The sequence below is a fragment of the Phlebotomus argentipes genome, unplaced genomic scaffold (genome assembly GCF_947086385.1).
Source record: "Phlebotomus argentipes unplaced genomic scaffold, Phlebotomus argentipes genome assembly contig_6, whole genome shotgun sequence".
In the NCBI taxonomy this organism is placed as follows: domain Eukaryota; kingdom Metazoa; phylum Arthropoda; class Insecta; order Diptera; family Psychodidae; genus Phlebotomus; species Phlebotomus argentipes.
In genome coordinates, this window is record NW_026776145.1 from 68,180 (window position 1) to 84,854 (window position 16,675).

Below are 16,675 nucleotides of genomic sequence, written 5' to 3' on the forward strand. Positions count from 1 at the left end.
ACTTTCAGGATAATCATCCAACTTGTCCTCACAAAAAAGTTACTCAAGTCCTCGAGTAAGATGAAACATTACTCAAACAGAAATGATGGAGTTTTTAATTAAAAAGAGCGATTATATTGTAAATAATTGCTATTCTTAATGTCTTTTTTATTAGTGAATTACGCATTTAATATAACGATACCATAATGCCAGAACATGAGTCATTACTTCATTTGGGAAGGAGGAGAAAAAACTGTTTATATGCGCTTTCATCATCGCTTTGGCGTCGAACAATTTGATGAGAGGGTCTCCCGGGGAGGATGAGGTCTTGCGAAGTGAAAGTATCCCGATGTCGAGGGAACACAATGGCTTCCACTGAAAGATACCTCCCATACATTCGAAGAAACAAATCAAATACACACCACTCTCTTCATTCGAAGGATTGATTCAGATATGTTTTGTACCTTTTTGTCTATAATTCAGATACTACGATAGCAAATCTGATATTGTATCCAGAATATAAATATAGTATATATATATATATATATATATATCTAAAATCTCTCAGTATAAGGAAGAAATTAAACTGAATGAAATCATTCGAAATAAGGCACTTCTGCCAGAAAACGCGTCTCATGAAAATTAATTTGAATGTGCACAAAACCTGACAAGTCAGTCCAAGGATGTCTGAATTGTTGGGTTGTGCGGAAATGGTATGAGATACATTCAAAAGGAGGAAACCCCATTAGCGCTTCCTTCCATCCACGTGCCAAGGAAATTTTCTATGGGACGCGGATAAGTTCTATGTCACTCATTCGATCTACAGGATCTCTTATGTATTTTGTAGATCTTCGGAGAGGTATAAATCCAATATAAAGCTTGAGTAACATGTTATGTAATTAAAAGGCATTCTCATCAAATGAACGTTTTACAACAAATAAAAGTTTGTTAAATTATTTTCCACCCCTGCACAGAGTTCCATCTATTTGATTTCTACTTCGAAGTATTCCTTCCATTCCACCTTCTCGGAAAACTTTACCTACCAATTATTTTATTTTTGGAACGTCACAAAATCTGCTGAACTTTGCAAATACACCCATCCATTAACATAGACATAACAAACTTAAACTAAATATTTTGAATTTAGAGGTGAAGTAATTTCATTAAGAAATTTCAATAGTCTCTGTATAAACACTATGTGCAAGAGCTCAATGTGAATGCCATCAAAATCTATCTCTATCGAAGAAATTTCTTCGCGATACTGTTTTCTTTAACACATACATAATCTAGTGCAAGGGGAATCCCATGTTATAGAAGAACTCACACTAAGATGATTTCTGCTGTTGTTCATGTTGTTGAGTAACTTTTACCATTTTTTTACTTGAGTTTATGATGTAATTGATTTTTTCCAATGTGTCATTGTTACTTGAAAAATAATTTTATTTTCCTCGCATATTTCCAAGTGAATTATGTATATGTAAATAGAACCCTTTTCATATATTGACTGAGAAGTGGTTAAATCAACTTAATACTTCATTATACGTAGATCTTATGTTTCTTTTGGATTGAATTTGAAAACTTCTGGTATCTGCGAATGTTTTTATCATTACAACACAAGGTTGTGGCGTGAGGACGAAACAAATGTTTTGGTGAGCGACCTTTTAACGTGCATTATTAAAGTGTCACATTAATATTCATCTCTACGGGCTGAATTATGTTTGTTAAAAGAATCGATAAAAGATGTTAAACTTTCCAATCATTGCGGAGATTTTAAAGTATCTTTTGTATATACAAAATATTAGCTAATATTCTATGATTTCAGTGAGCTACGCTCATTTCTCAGAGAATAGATAAGAGAAAATTTATGTGATACACGAGAGAACCTTCTCCTCAAACTTGGGATGCTGAAACTAAACCCGAATTACTTCATTTTCATCATTCGCACATCCATACATAGCAAGTGTTTATTATTTTAGATAGCTTTTCTACAACCATATCCACCCCAAAATCTCAATAAATCTGAATAATTAAGTATAGGAGATATAATATCAGTCGTATTGTCATAGGCAAACAAAATAATCATATAATGTTAAATGTATGTATCTTCTTCAATTTCATCAAATTATCATTATGTACAATTATGGAGCTTGACTATTTGAATATATTAAGAAAATCGGAATATTTTAGTGTAATCCACGCCAAATATAAGCCTATAAAGTTACGTTAATTCATTTATGAATGTAAGTGAAAGATAATATAACTTATAGTGAATACGTGACGTTCTTACTTAGCGTATACATTTTACGCCTAAATGTGAATTTTCACAGCACTGTATAATATATAGTATAATATATAATATAATATATTTAAGGATATTACCCTTAAATACTTGCCGATATCGGTACGTCTGCTCAGGTCAATTGTCGGTCTTGAACTCCTGTTCTTCTTCTCCTGAACATTCTCTACACACTAACTCCCTCTACCGACATCTGTCTAAGTTCTAGTCTGTGTAAGTTATTTCAATGCCCACATACACGATATATCCACATGTAAGTGAATATACGACAATGCATTGCAACTTATAGCACGCCACTACTCGTCATATTCAATTGTGTACAAACGAAAAGTTCATTGATGTATATATCATTTGATCTCTTTCTTTCTCTCTCTGTAGATCCTACAAATGAAGAAAATATGTTAAAATGGAAAAAATGGAGAAGAGACACGTGAAGAAGGCAGAGAAAATAGCACCAAAACAATGGAAGAGGGATTATAAAAGTCGCAACACTGTTATCGGAGAGAAAATGATAATATACTACATATGACGAACTATAAAGCTACATGAGACTCTCCAAATACGCTGACACGAGCAAAAGTTGTAAAAGATGGTTTTTTTTCGAGATGTGAGAGTTTTCCACTATTCATATGATATGTACAATACTAAAAAAAATGTTCGTTATTTTTTCTATAAAAATTCATCGTCATCAGTGAATGACACGCATTGAGATGGTGAATGACGTCCCAGGAGCAAAAAACTCGAGACATTACTGGTAAAAAAGCACGATAATCTCATGATGGCTGTATTTGTATTTATTCTCTTCTCTGTACACCTTTCTCATATTTCCAACCGATTGAAGATTACAAAATAATATCGACGAAAGTGACACGTTCAGGAAATGTAGGTTTTTTCAATAAAATTGTAGCTACATTCTAAGCATTAAATGTTCATTTTCCAGGTTGATTTTATTCTAGAAATTCTACATACGTTCATATCTTAGCAATTGGCAATGGTAGGAAAATACGTTGGAAAACATCAAAGAGATCGGAAGAGTCCGGAAACTCAAGCATAACATAAAGAATGCTCTTTGAAGATTTGGTTAGGCATAAGTCAAGGAGAGAACTAAGCAAAATGATTTTATTCTCTCTCAAATTAGTTACTTATTTAAATATGCAAACACAAGGATTTGAATGTACATATTATCAATTTCGATAATACTGATCACGTAATGTAAAATCATTATTTTTAAATATGAAATGGGAATCAACATATACATTCTTTAGGCATTGAGAACTTTGCACACGAAAAAATAAATTATTATTATTATTATTTACATTTCTATCTGCCAAAGAACCTTACTATAAAAGTGAAAATTTGTATTCATCTATCTACATATAAATAAATAACTTTAATAGATTCTATTTGCACTCAATATCTAATAGATTTCGTTCTACTTGGATACGACAAATTTCTGTGTAAGTAAATTTTCAAATACAAATGGAAAAAAACAACGAAAAATGCCATGCACTGATGATTTGGCAAAAACATAGATATGATCTTAGGAAACTAATCCCGAAGAGCAATAAATTAAAAGAGTAGCCACTAGGTTTATAAATAAAATGCTTCTCAGGTGTTTCTAGGGAGCGGTAGGAGAAACTTGATATTCGATAGGTTCTCACTGGAAGATCTAAAATGCGAATAACGATGCCAATCTAGGCTATTGCAATATAAATGGAATTGATATTTTTCGATTTCCCTTCTTTTTCCTAGCCTCTATTCATCTTATAAAGCACATATCAGCAATCTCAGTCGTTTGTCTTCCATAGGAATTTCCATCCTGTATAAAGTATTCATTCATCTTTTCTGGAAATGAATAATTTCTCCAAATTTAATACACAGTGTCAATGATTTATCTTCTTACAGCCCAAAAATACGCCCACTTGGGATGGAAAGACATTAGGGGCAGAAAAAAGAGTTCCATCAAGGGAATATGTTAGTATCTGCGCCCTTCTGCCTCATCCTTATCCACACATCTATAGCATTGGCATGTATTGTGAAAATCTTATAAACAAAATCTTATTCTGATTCAGGAAATCTCGAGTCTTCGAAAAATTTATAGACGCTTTGGCACAATCACACAAGCAGATGAAAGATTTTAAAATGGTTTTCAATGGCATTGAGAAAACATTCAAGAGTGTGGTATGTACTGAAAGAACGAATCAATTTACATATAAGTGGGACCGGTTCTACAGACAGACTCCACTGTATTTCTCTAACGTTTTCTCCACCTTCCTACAATTCTTCAACTCTTTTTTACACACTATTTCCAAGCGTCCATCACTTTGACCACTCTGCCTTCTTTTTTTGCACATCAGCACCGCTTGCAGCCTCCCGACCGGACCCATGCTATGTTATTAGGCGAAAAATACCCCATGGATAGGCAACTCCCTTTGAAATGACTTTACATTCTCGGCTTTAATGAGAAAATGTGCTGCACAACAGCGGAAATATGTAAATTCTTCACGACCGTAGGATGATTGCATTGGAAAATGCTCCATCTTGGGCAATGCAGAGAACTTCACTGAAGAGCCAAACGCACAAGCCACAGCGTAGTGCTCGAATCAGCTGAGCGGAGTGGTCGCAAAAGCCGTCGGCAAGACATGTTTCTTGCATGTTCATCGCCTGACAGCCAGAGTAAGCTGTACTCGATACCACGGACAAATGTGTATATTTCGAGAAAAATTGCGTGAAGATCGGCTTAAAGGGTGTGCAAATTGACACTTAATAACCCACCCTCACCCATATCAATTGTGGTGAGCCATTCTCACTTGGAATATTGCGCTTTTTATGCATGTCCACGCTGTCTACGTTTTTTCCGACGTCAGAAGCGACAGAGCTCTCACAAAATGGCAATTTGGAGGGATGAGGTTGAAAAGGGCGCTAAGAGACTTTCATAAATAAGTAAAGATTTGTAAAAGGAGAGCACTCACCACCAAATTGAAATTTCTGGTTGCAAGACGAAAGTTGGATGAGAGGGAAACGTGGTCCTTCTTATCTTAGCACGGCATTTATATGGTAATCCAATTTCTTTTTCCTTATCTCTTTTTACAGCTTCCTCACTTTTACTCGCTAATACTAAGTCACCACCATGGTTTCCTCTAGATGCACGGTTCCACGGAAGTATGAACACGTAAAGTAAATATTCCAAGAACGGAAATTAATCGCACGGACAGCAGAAAGACTGTGTATAAATGGCTGACTTAAGAGTGATGGCGAAATGAAGACACTTTCTACAAACTACGCAGTAATATCACTGCACAAATGCGGGAGACACACTTCGGGGAAAAACTTTTTTTCCAATCTGACAGATCAAATGCAATTCCAATAGTTAACACCCGACGCTTCGTGAAACGCAGACACTCTGCACTTGTGGAGTAAATTGATTTTGGTTGGAGGTCCACCAGAAGGTGGGAGCAAGTTTGCACTACTCTGTTTTTTGTCCACTTTTTGTCCACAAACACCACAGACGGATTCTCAGAACGCACTAACGCGACCAAAACTCACAAAGTGCAAATGGAGACTGACGTGAAGTGAGTGGAAAGAATGGAATTTCAGTCTCGCCCGGTGTAAGTTAGAGCGAGATAAACAGCTATTCTCTAACAGTGGTGCACTCTGTCGGAGAAATGGAAGATGGTGCTGCGATGATTTGACGTGTGTGACAGAGAGGGAGGGTTATATGTTACTCCGTGGAGACCCCCTAATGTGCGAGAGGCCCTGAACCCTCCAACTCTCCCCCCTTCCAAAACTTTTTTTCGCTTCACTCTCTCGCTCTCTTGCTCTCTTCGCACGCGACTTTAAATTGCAGCAGAAAACTTTAAAGGCGGGCAGTTGAATAACCGCCTCCTTCATCATAACACGTTCCAACTTCTTTTGGCCACGGGCTCTTCCTCTTCCTCCTAGTAACTCTCTTTGATATTCAGTCAGACATTTTTTACTGCGAAAAATATAGCAGACATTTTCGGAGAAAGACCCTAGGTCATCCCCCATTAAAGCCCATTATAATTGTCGCGTGCTAATTGAATATTAATATTAATAATTGTTTAATGTTAAGAAGACCTACCTTCCAGTTTCCCTTGGCTGTTTACTGTCTCCGAGGATTAGTTACGCCGTAAAAGTGTATAAATTTTTTAATGAATCCAAAAAGAGAAAAAGATCGAGTTGAAAAAAGTATCTTACAGATTAATATAAAACTCTTTATTCTTTGATGTCATTGAACAAGAAAATTTTCCGCCATAGTTTACCACTGACTCTTTATCATTCCGATCACGTTCCGTAAACTCCCACAAATTTATTTGAAAGAAAATGGACGTCGGAAAATCATCATTATTTCAGAACATTTACATAATTTTTATTTAGATCTTCTACCTTCAACTTTTTCATTCAACAGCGCAATGAAGTTATTAATAAAAATCGATTATGGTATGAAGTTTTACCGACAAAAGATACCTACTCATTTTATATTCAAAGGAGCAACCTTTTAATTAAAAGCAAAAATTCAGAGAAATAGATTTCAATTATATATGCAAGAGATCTTTTAAGTTCCCTTATTAAAATAAAAGTTGGTATATTAAGTAGATTTGAATCAATTGTAGTGGTGAAGAAAGTGATTCTCGTTCTTATACCTCTGATAGTTCAATTCTGGAGAGAATAGGAATGTACGGAATACAGTTTCTTTCTCCCCTCATTGTCAAACACATAGAAGGTAAAGGAAATCTCAATCTTAAATCTACGAGATACTTCAATCCATTAGGACATTGGAGCAAAAACTCTTAATGTATTTGATGAGGAGTAGAAGACCCCCAGAAGGACATACTGAGGAATTTCCGGTTGTTCTTAAACCCCTTAAAGTTCGGAGTTGAGATTCCCCCCCAATTTCAACTACCTTTAACTGAAGCTAAGGAAGAGTCTGTAAATTTAATGACGCAATAAATTCAAATAGCAAAAGAGTTTTCGGGGGATGACGAAATATGAGCAGGGGTAGGTTTCTCATAATCCTGTGCTGTCATATTTCACGGAATTCGGTGCAAACATTGGGTAAAGTCTCCCTCTGACACCTCCTCGGCCTAGTGTTAATTAATTACACTTTCTTGTAAGATTGAGAATTGCAGAAATTAGTAAATTTGCCAGTGAGATCCATCTCAGTATTTGTGGTTACACGAAGGATGCAAAAGAAAAGTATCAATTACTACAGTAAGGTTTCTCGTCATTCATATTTAATTAATGTTCAATTATAATGAATTTTTTTCAATGTGTTTTTTTTCCCTGGATTTTCCCTGGCGCATCATTTATTCCATTTTCAATCTAATTTAATCTCTAATCTAACACTTTGATAATTATTTATCGCGCGACACTAAATTTTCTGGTTGAATTGCGTGCTTTTATAAGTTCTTAACGCTCTCAGTAAACAAAAGGTAAATGTTGCCATCGAAATTTTTCGGCACGTAATGAAAAACTCTATTTATGATCATTATACTTTATAAGGAATTTTCGTGCACTACTTTTGCTTACATATTTATGCACATTTACCTTGCTTTTCTGCATAATTTGCGGTGAAATAGTAGGTTCCGAAAAAAGGGATGATTTTAGCAAAATTCAAAGTCAAATTTTTGTTTTTAATGTTATTCATTACAAGCACCTAATTAAATTTGAAGAAAATAATAATGTTCATCCTTAAAAAACATTTTGTTTGATCCATCGTTATTTACTAAGGCTAGAACCTGTTGTTTTTAAATATTAACTACGTAGAATAAAGTGTTGCTATTAACTCAGCTACAACTTTACTCCGGATTTGATTATATTTTATGTCACTTATTTTTTCTTTGTAATTCATAGCAATTGGTGTTAAGTTGAGATAATATTTTAAAATATTATTTCGAATCTTTAATAAATCTTGCGGTCTATACTTATTCCAAAATACTTACATTTATATTCTTTGATTTAGTTGATGTAGAAATTCATGAAGAAACTTTTTAACTTCCTTACTAACACTTCTAAATGCATCCTTCTGGTCAGTATCTTTTGTTTGAGTTATACAAGAGAAGTAAAACTTTTCTGAATGCTCAAGGAAGACTTCTGTAATTACGCAAAGTTCGATGTACATAAATAACATTGCTGAACAATGTGTACAAAATTATTCGAGTTATCAACTCGTCATGTTATGTATATTAATTGCTTTGAGGTAAAGGAAATCCTATGAGCTTCTCCAGGAATTCCTGAGAATTCTCGTCCTCGTGTGTATCTAACATCCTTTTGGCATGCCTCAACAACAGTCTCGCCAGCCGTCCGACAGACCATCGTCGATCCAGCAGAATTCTGCATACAGTGTCCAACTGAAAGAGCAAAAGTTTTGCATGAAGCATATGATTGATGTGTTTGAAAAGAAAGGTTCAGCTAACGTACTTTTGCAAGTCTCTCGTTGGCAGCTGTGTGATAAATCAGAACAGGCAGCCCGGCTACACTCGCTGCCAGCCATTGGATGACGAATTTTAATTGAACATCTCCCTGATTCCGGCGTCCGCAACCCCAATTTCCTGTTGCAATTGGCTTCAAATTTGAATTTCCCTTGCGCCGTTGAAGAATATGGGCAATCTAAACGAAGGTAAGGCCATTAAATTGGAATATTTTTATAAGACTGTAGTGATAATTGTGTGCATTTTCATTTCCAAATATCTGCGTACAAATTATTTCTTTTCTTATTTTTCAAGTTTAGTAAAGAGATACGCAAAATATCATCACTAAGTGACACCGGAAAAGGTATTGAGTTGTAATTGAAGAAATACACATGTTCCTTGTGTGAAAGCTTGTTGGCTTGAAGTCCAGGTTGAAGCCAATTTCCGCCAAAAATATCACATCACGTACTGTGCATGATTAAGATTTAACAGCCGATAATCTTTCAATTTTGTCGACGTCTTAACGCGACTGGAATGTTATTCATGGTTACCGTATTTACCATCCTTGGCGAGAAAAGGTTCAGTTCAGTACCTCTTACATATAGTGTTTATTTATAGTGTATATTATATATAGTTTACACTTTGGGGACAAACTTTGGGGGAATTTTCTCTACACACAACACATATACACACAAGAGAAGATACACAACAGGACAAAACACAACAAGCCAAGGAGGAAACAAAATAAAAAAAAGGAAAAATTACCTCAACGGGTGGTTTAACAATGATGTCACCACAATTAATCGTTTGCAATGTGTGAACCAGAGAAATTGACCATTTTCTGTGCCTTTTGCTCTGTCCGCCACACAACAATCCAATTCTCAGCAGGGATTGTTTTTTCACCTGAGGATGGCACAAAAAGTAAAGACAACGTGGAATAGGGCTCCACGTGAAATCTCCAGTGTCTCCATCAGAAATGGCATGGACAATAAAACAGGAAGGAGTAGTGGTTAGAGGAAAATAAGCGTTTTCGAGTCGCGAAGACTCCCTATATATATAAGCTCTCCTGGGCAGGAGCGGAGAAAAGAAGCGAAAAGAGCAAAGAAAAAGAAACAAACGGAATTACATGAAGTTAAAGTCAAACTCACCAATTGTGCAGCTAATCTGTGCTTTTGTTTTGCCAACTCTAAAGACAGCGAACGAGAATTTAGACTGGGTTTATCCATCTTCTGCTGATAGCTCTGTATGGATGCCTCCTCGGCAGGATTACCCACACTATTAATGCATCCCTCAGTCAATGGAACACCAACGAAGCTCTCTGATAGAGTTCGCTTGAGTAGGGAGTTGGCAAACTTAAGTACGGCTGCATCCCGAGGGTCCAGTTCTCTTTGTTTATCGCCAATAGGGTCGTCCATCCACCTGTTAGAAAAATCGAAATAAAAAGAAATATCAGCACGTGTTATGAGTTAACATGGAGCATTTCCACCGTACGCACAGTCCATACTTGGAAAATTGTTCATAGACTTCTTCTAGTTCTGAGCTCAATTCAGTACTGAAACTGTACTTGGAGGAGTTTCGCCTTTCCCGAATCTTTAGAGCACCGTTCTCGAAATTCTGAGTATTACTTTGGCTCTTGTTATCACCGTGCTTTTGATATTCATCAGAAAATGTGTCGTCCAGACAATCTGCTTGCAGGACAAATCCATCTGATCCAGCACGACGTACACGGATGGCATTATCACAATTTTTGGAGTCACCTACGCTGATTCCGCATGCGTAGCTGTCCTCTGTACTCTCAGTATAGGCTTCAGACTGCTGAAGAGCATTTTTGAGCCTTTGGGCAAAAAATAATCGTTTTTCTGGCGTATCCAACTCATGGGAATATTTTCGGGCGAATTCTTCGTCATCTTCCTCGTCGCTGTTCGATAAACTGTTGCGGGCACTATGGAACTCATCATCTGAAGATTCACAGCTAGAATACAAACTGCTTCCAGTTTGGGACAGGGATCTCCTGGTGACTGGAAGACACTCTCCCGACGATCCTAACACTATAAATCTTCCCCTCCTTCCAGAAGCTGTAGGACCCACTACTAGTCCAGAAGGTGATGGTGAGAGGAAGTGTGCGTCCTGTTGACGAACGGATGACTCACTGGACTTATTAGAACTCGCCTGCTTAATCACAATTGTAGCCATGACAGGGACATCTCCTGGACTATTAGTTCCAGACTCCCCGATTGGTGACAAACGGCGAATGTCCCGACCATCTCGGCGCTCCCTTGAAGGCTCAATCACAGAGCATGTGAGATGTTGCCGGAAAGCCAGAAGGCACTTGTTTAATTCCCTCAGGATGTTGTCCTCCTCAAATTGCGATTCTCCTATTGAAGCATCATATATCTCGGCATCCATAACGTTGAGGCACACTTCACGAGGGGTTTCAAATAGTTCAACTATTCCTCGACCTCGGGCATCTATGATCCGGGCCACTTGTCGTCCGCCTTCGACGTAAAGGGTTTCATTGTCCTCCAATGCCTCTACGTAGAGAAGCGCCACGAGTACCTCGGGGACGGTGCAGAATTGAAGACTTTCCTGAAACAGATAATTTATATTAATTTATCTATAACTGTGATTTCATTTGCTTTTATGTATTTACCTGTGAATTCCCGCTCCACAGAACTGGACCGCCAATTCTAGAAGATGCAAAAACAGTCTGAATCACGTCCGGAGGTGACCTCTCAATCCTCGCCTCATGTTTAATCTCTATCTCTGACAGGGGTACACCACATTCCAACCAATCTTCAATCGTTAGCCATTGTCTGCCCGTCATTACGCGCCTGGACATCTTTAGGCTACCTCTTGCATTGTCAAGCTTCTCCAGCCAGTCAAAATAGTGCATGAGTGTCTGAAATTTTGCCTTTTGGCTATTATTTATGGCCAGATTTACGAAGAAGTGAGTAAAATTAAAGTCTTGAAGGGTTGGATGAGTTTTCTCAGTGCGTTTGGGAAAAGTCGAAAAGAACGCATTAGCTAGAAGCGACGCCACAAAAGAATACTCTAGTTCGATGGTCTCTGAATGTTGCTGAAGACTGAAGCTGAGTCCTCGCATGGGTTTGAGATTCTTCAGATCTTGAGCTCTGCGGGCAATGTTAGGAATTGTGTATTGCAATATGTGCTCACGTTCAACGGGCGACAGGTGATTGTTTATATATGTACGCAATCCGAAAAAGATCGTGCAGTCTCTTTTGTCCTCATCTGGATCTAGGCTCACACTAAGAAAGAGAATATAAACATCAAAAAACAAATCTGAACATTTCTCCACCATTGAATGCCGCAATTACTTGCATGTGTCATGTATCTTCTGCATGTGCTCGATGAGACAGTCGACAGTGGAACACTTTTGAATATCAGCCAGCTTTCGATACACCATCGACCACCATGGCATCTCGCAGGGAAGCATGACGAGAGCCATATCTCTGTAAATTGAATTTTCTAATGAGAACTAATAGCCTTGACATCTCAAATCACTGCACTGGTCAATTGATTAGCTGATAAAAGAGTTTATGGGTTTATGGGTGAAAAAGACAAGGCTCAATGAGAATATATCTATGATCACATATTTCAGAATCTAAAAATATTTTATGGAATAGTCATTCTTTCATAATAGCACTGGAAGTTAATTAATCATTCAGACACCCCCTTCACGCTGGCCTTTTTCATATTGGCAAATTCGCATAGGGGAATATTATTCCTTGATTGAGCATATTAAATTATGATTTATGGCTAATTATATAACATGAAAATTTATTATTTAATTAAAATTAGATGAGAGTTATATGACAAATAAAACTATACATATATAATATAGTTTATGTACATATGGAAACTTAAAAATTTAAAAATATCATATAGGATAATAAGTAAAAAATGAAAAAAATATATGGAATAAGGCTATAAAATCTAATTCATGATTGATTTTTTTTGAGATTTGTATTACTGTCAATTTGCTAAAATATATAAATTAGTGCTTCAAATGTCAGAATTGTAATTTACTAGAAATCTTGTATGTAATCTAATATATCAGCACTAAATTATGTAATGCATAAATGACAAATGTAGGATGTCTGTTGTTTCATCGACAACTCTACTAGTAATTAAATAATAACACGTATTTAGTTCGATGCGTTTCACTCAATTTTTGTTTCGTTTTTATATTACTACTTGTGCCTTATTCTATTTTATAATATTGAATTAGTACTTGAAATGTAAAATATTAGCATAAAATAAAGGGTTGAAAGTTCTTTTCGTTAAGTACATACTGCAAATATGAGATCTCAAAGGTTTTTCATCTCAAAGGATGAATGTAAAATAACAAAATACAAGTTTTTACAACGTGGAATAAATTTCTTTTAGAAGCATACCTAATTTGTAAATTATACCATATTTTCTTGCATCACTTTCCCATAAAGTCACATGGAAATAACTTGAATGTGACTATAAAATACAAAGTAAATATCATTGGACAAATTGCCGTAGCACCGCATTTTCTTAAATTAACCCTTATGTAGATATCACGTGCAATAAAATTTTTCTCACTAAATTCTCGCACTTTTGCTCTTTTTGGCCGTGATGAAAAATATGGGTATGCTTTTGAAATTATCACCATCTTATCTATATGGAAATTCACAGTGTCATCTTTCAACTCTATAATGTGAAGTAGTAAAAAATCGCTCATTTATCAAATTAATGGGTATTTCTGGAGAATACGTCTGTATTCCCAGGCGTCTGCCTGGGCTAGATTTCTTTGATGAAAATTGGGATTAATTCGTTTGTTAAACAGATTCTTTCTTTCCCTTTGCTCATCGACTTTTCATGAAAAACCCATCTATTTTCTTCACAACCACGTCGTCCCATGTGCAGCCAAAACAACTCACATTCCGGCAAATTTCTCTCGCTGCTATTTTTGTCCTCGCCTCTGAACACACACGGCAATTTACAGCACTATATCACTCTATCTCACTTGTAGCGCAACTCTTTTCTTAGCCTCAATTTTTTCCGTATGTATATACAGCCTTAGCGGATGAAATGCCTTTGTGGGAGGTAAGCGTTTGGCATTGTAGTTCCTCCGGTTGTACCTCCCTCACTGAGAGCCATTGGTAATGAGAATCATTTTCAGCACCGCGATAGTCCCACTCTTTTATAGACGCAATGCTGTCGCACTCTCTTTTCTACTTCACTGAGGCACTAGGTAAATATTTTTCTGCCTTAATTCATGCAATTTGCGATAAGACGAGCACCTCTACGCAGTTATACAGACATTGCGTATGACGATGAGGAGGTCTCTAAAATTAAAATTGATCACAGTGTCAGAAGGAAGGCGAAAAGTCAGAGAAAAACCGAAAATGCCTCCCCCCCTACAAAAACCGCTCATGAGGCCTCCGGTTCCGTCTAACGCTGGCGAGTCGCGAATGCCACTGACTTAGAATATTCACCAGCTTTGAGAGGACCCGAAGAAAGTCGGAAAATGGCCAAGCTTTTCGCGGAGTCGACGCATTTCACCCAACCCGACTGCTTTACGATATTTTCACAGAGTAGTAACGACACAGTAGTATAACGATACTGAAACAGAGTTAACTGTTGAACATTCACTCATTTTGTTCGCTTTTTTACTTACACTTTTCTATAACTTTTTCGTCTAAAAGAATATTCACGATATGAAAGAAAATTTCAAAATATCGCGAAGAAGTTGTAATCTGAAGGGTGGCGAAATGCATCAAATACAAAGTTATGAAAAATTCTTGCGAAATTCATCCGAGAAGAGATGTGAGAGGTGCTGTAAGATTATTTGTTTTGGACCAAATTCACGCTACATTCAACCGCCGAGGGAGAAGATCCTGAAACCCATAGAGGTTAGTGATCATTTTAATATGTGTCACAGGTCAAAGTTTTACATGTTCTTAAGAAGATTTCTTAAGTATGTTAACCGAGGCTTGAAGATCGATAAAATTTGAATGTGCCGTGGAGAAAAAATGCGGCCTTTACCTAACAAACGCTAAGGTCGTATTTTTAGCAAGAAATTGCACCTCCTCCAAGTTCTATTTACCTTACCTCTTGACGGTGATATTACACGGAACAGTTGAGGAAAAAGAGGGTCTCGTATTGCGGTTGTGCCTTCGTGAAAATGTGTGTTAGCAAGACCACTTAATTTAATAGTTTCGATTTCATTTAAATTTGGGCTGATTTCTTTTTATGCCATTTTCTTAGCAACCAAATTGAATAGTTGATAAGCAACTTAAACTTATACTTCATTCAAGTCGAAATATTAATCCCATAATCTTTCAAAAATTTTAAAAATTAACTCACTTTGAAATGCACTTAAACTTTCAGGCGAGTCACTTATCCACCAAGCCTTTTGCCGGAGAGACTGTATATCAGAAATCCTTCAATGGTGTGAGTGGCCAGGAGATGCTCCGTTATCGTCGCAAGGCAATGACGCAAAGCGGTGAAATTCACAAAGCTGAAGGAACAATGCCTCATGACACAATCTTTACTCTGTCTTACCAACCCAATATCGTTATCCGTCGGACACCCATTCTACCGAAGAATAGAACACATATCAGCAATGAACCACTAGAGAGTCTCACTACGCACATGCATGACTTCTTGCCGAAATATATGGCAAATCGTTCCGGCAAGATTATTCACGAAGATAATCTAAAAACGCTACCAGGAAAATTTTCTGGAGATACTGTTAACAGATTGTCTTATTCTGTACCAATTGGTGTCACAAAGGTAAAGTGTTTGAAGCCAAAAATTGATTATCAAATGCCAACAGAATCTTTAGATGACAAAACAGTGTATAAACTAAGTTATGGGCCAACGCAAATGCCCCTCAAGGAGTTTTATCCGTGGATGAGGAAGGAAAGAGCAATTGTAGTGAACACACCTATGGCTAGAGAAACGGTATATCGAAAAAGTTATATTCCAAATTCAGGTTACCAGCCATCTAAACCTATTATACCGGCACAAGGAGGACAATTATTCCACATTGCTGAAAAGTTCAAGCCGAATTCAATTTATCAGCTCAGTTATAGTATCAACAAAATTGATAGAGTTCTTCCCATTGTCCCAAAAGGTGAAATTGAGCTGACTCAAACAAAAAAATTCGAAGACAATACAATACATAAATTAAGTTATCTTCCACCTGTGATTGATGCCAGGAGGCAGTCTTTGAGGCCAGTTTTGTATAGTGTGACTAATAGCGAACGAATGGAAAGTGTTACAACGCACATGAGAGACTTTATCCCAAAGACAACCAATAAAATACTTCCATTGAAGCCAAAAAAGTCAGAAATGTGTATAAAGGATATTGATGTGGGCGAGTTAAGTACAGCCACCATTCAAAATTTATCATATATGGCCCCTAATATGGCTGAATTCCAACCAGCAAAATCATGTAAGCCAATAAGTAAGGAATACCGCAGTGGGGAGCCATTTGACGGACGTACAGTTAACAAGCTCAGCTTCCTGCCACCACCCACAGGTTTTCATACCAAGACCATTCCATGCATAAAGAAAGAATCTACTCAACAATCCTCAGCAAAGATGAGTAAGGACACCATCCACAAATTGAGTTTTCTTCCTCCTGGACAAATCAATGATGACACCTGTAAGTAAAAAAAAAAATGTTAATTTTTGGAATCAAAATGTTAATAATAAATTTGATTTTATTACACTTGCAGGTTGTAGTTGTAAAAATCCAATCTTATCGTGTGATCAAGATGAATATCCAAAAGCAGCAATTTGATGGATTTGCAAAATTTTCTGTTTATTCCTTATCGGTACTGCTACACAGATTCTGATTGAATAATATATGGTTCAATAAATACGCCCTATGTTGCTGTTGAATCTTCTCTAATCTATTTGATTTTCGAATGTTTTCCCATGTCTGGTAGCAAACATCTCTGAAGAGGGT

At 36.8% G+C, this 16,675-nt stretch overlaps 3 protein-coding genes across 7 annotated transcripts in view; 1 reads left to right on the top strand and 2 right to left on the bottom strand.

The window, feature by feature from the left end:
• LOC132264950 (protein winged eye) overlaps positions 1-5,818 on the bottom strand; it is a 72,581-nt gene extending 66,763 nt beyond the window's left edge. For all 5 annotated transcript variants that reach the window (XM_059765321.1, XM_059765335.1, XM_059765327.1 and 2 more), the window contains exon 1: positions 5,248-5,818. The gene's annotated coding sequence lies outside the window, so the exon portion shown is untranslated. The remainder of the gene's footprint in view (positions 1-5,247) is intronic.
• A 2,555-nt stretch (positions 5,819-8,373) lies between these two features.
• Positions 8,374-14,132, bottom strand: LOC132265129 (uncharacterized). The gene is made up of 8 exons (XM_059765643.1): positions 13,635-14,132; positions 12,042-12,176; positions 11,357-11,972; positions 10,202-11,292; positions 9,855-10,125; positions 9,472-9,609; positions 8,717-8,905; positions 8,374-8,646 (listed from the first exon to the last, which is right to left on the bottom strand). Exons 2-8 carry the CDS (start codon positions 12,170-12,172, stop codon positions 8,482-8,484), a joined length of 2,601 nt encoding a protein of 866 aa, XP_059621626.1. The 5' UTR covers positions 12,173-12,176; positions 13,635-14,132; the 3' UTR covers positions 8,374-8,481.
• A 333-nt stretch (positions 14,133-14,465) lies between these two features.
• On the top strand, positions 14,466-16,666 carry LOC132265153 (uncharacterized). Its single transcript, XM_059765683.1, has 3 exons — positions 14,466-14,609; positions 15,088-16,369; positions 16,443-16,666. Exons 1-3 carry the CDS (start codon positions 14,469-14,471, stop codon positions 16,505-16,507), a joined length of 1,488 nt encoding a protein of 495 aa, XP_059621666.1. The 5' UTR covers positions 14,466-14,468; the 3' UTR covers positions 16,508-16,666.
• The last annotated feature ends 9 nt before the right edge of the window (positions 16,667-16,675 follow it).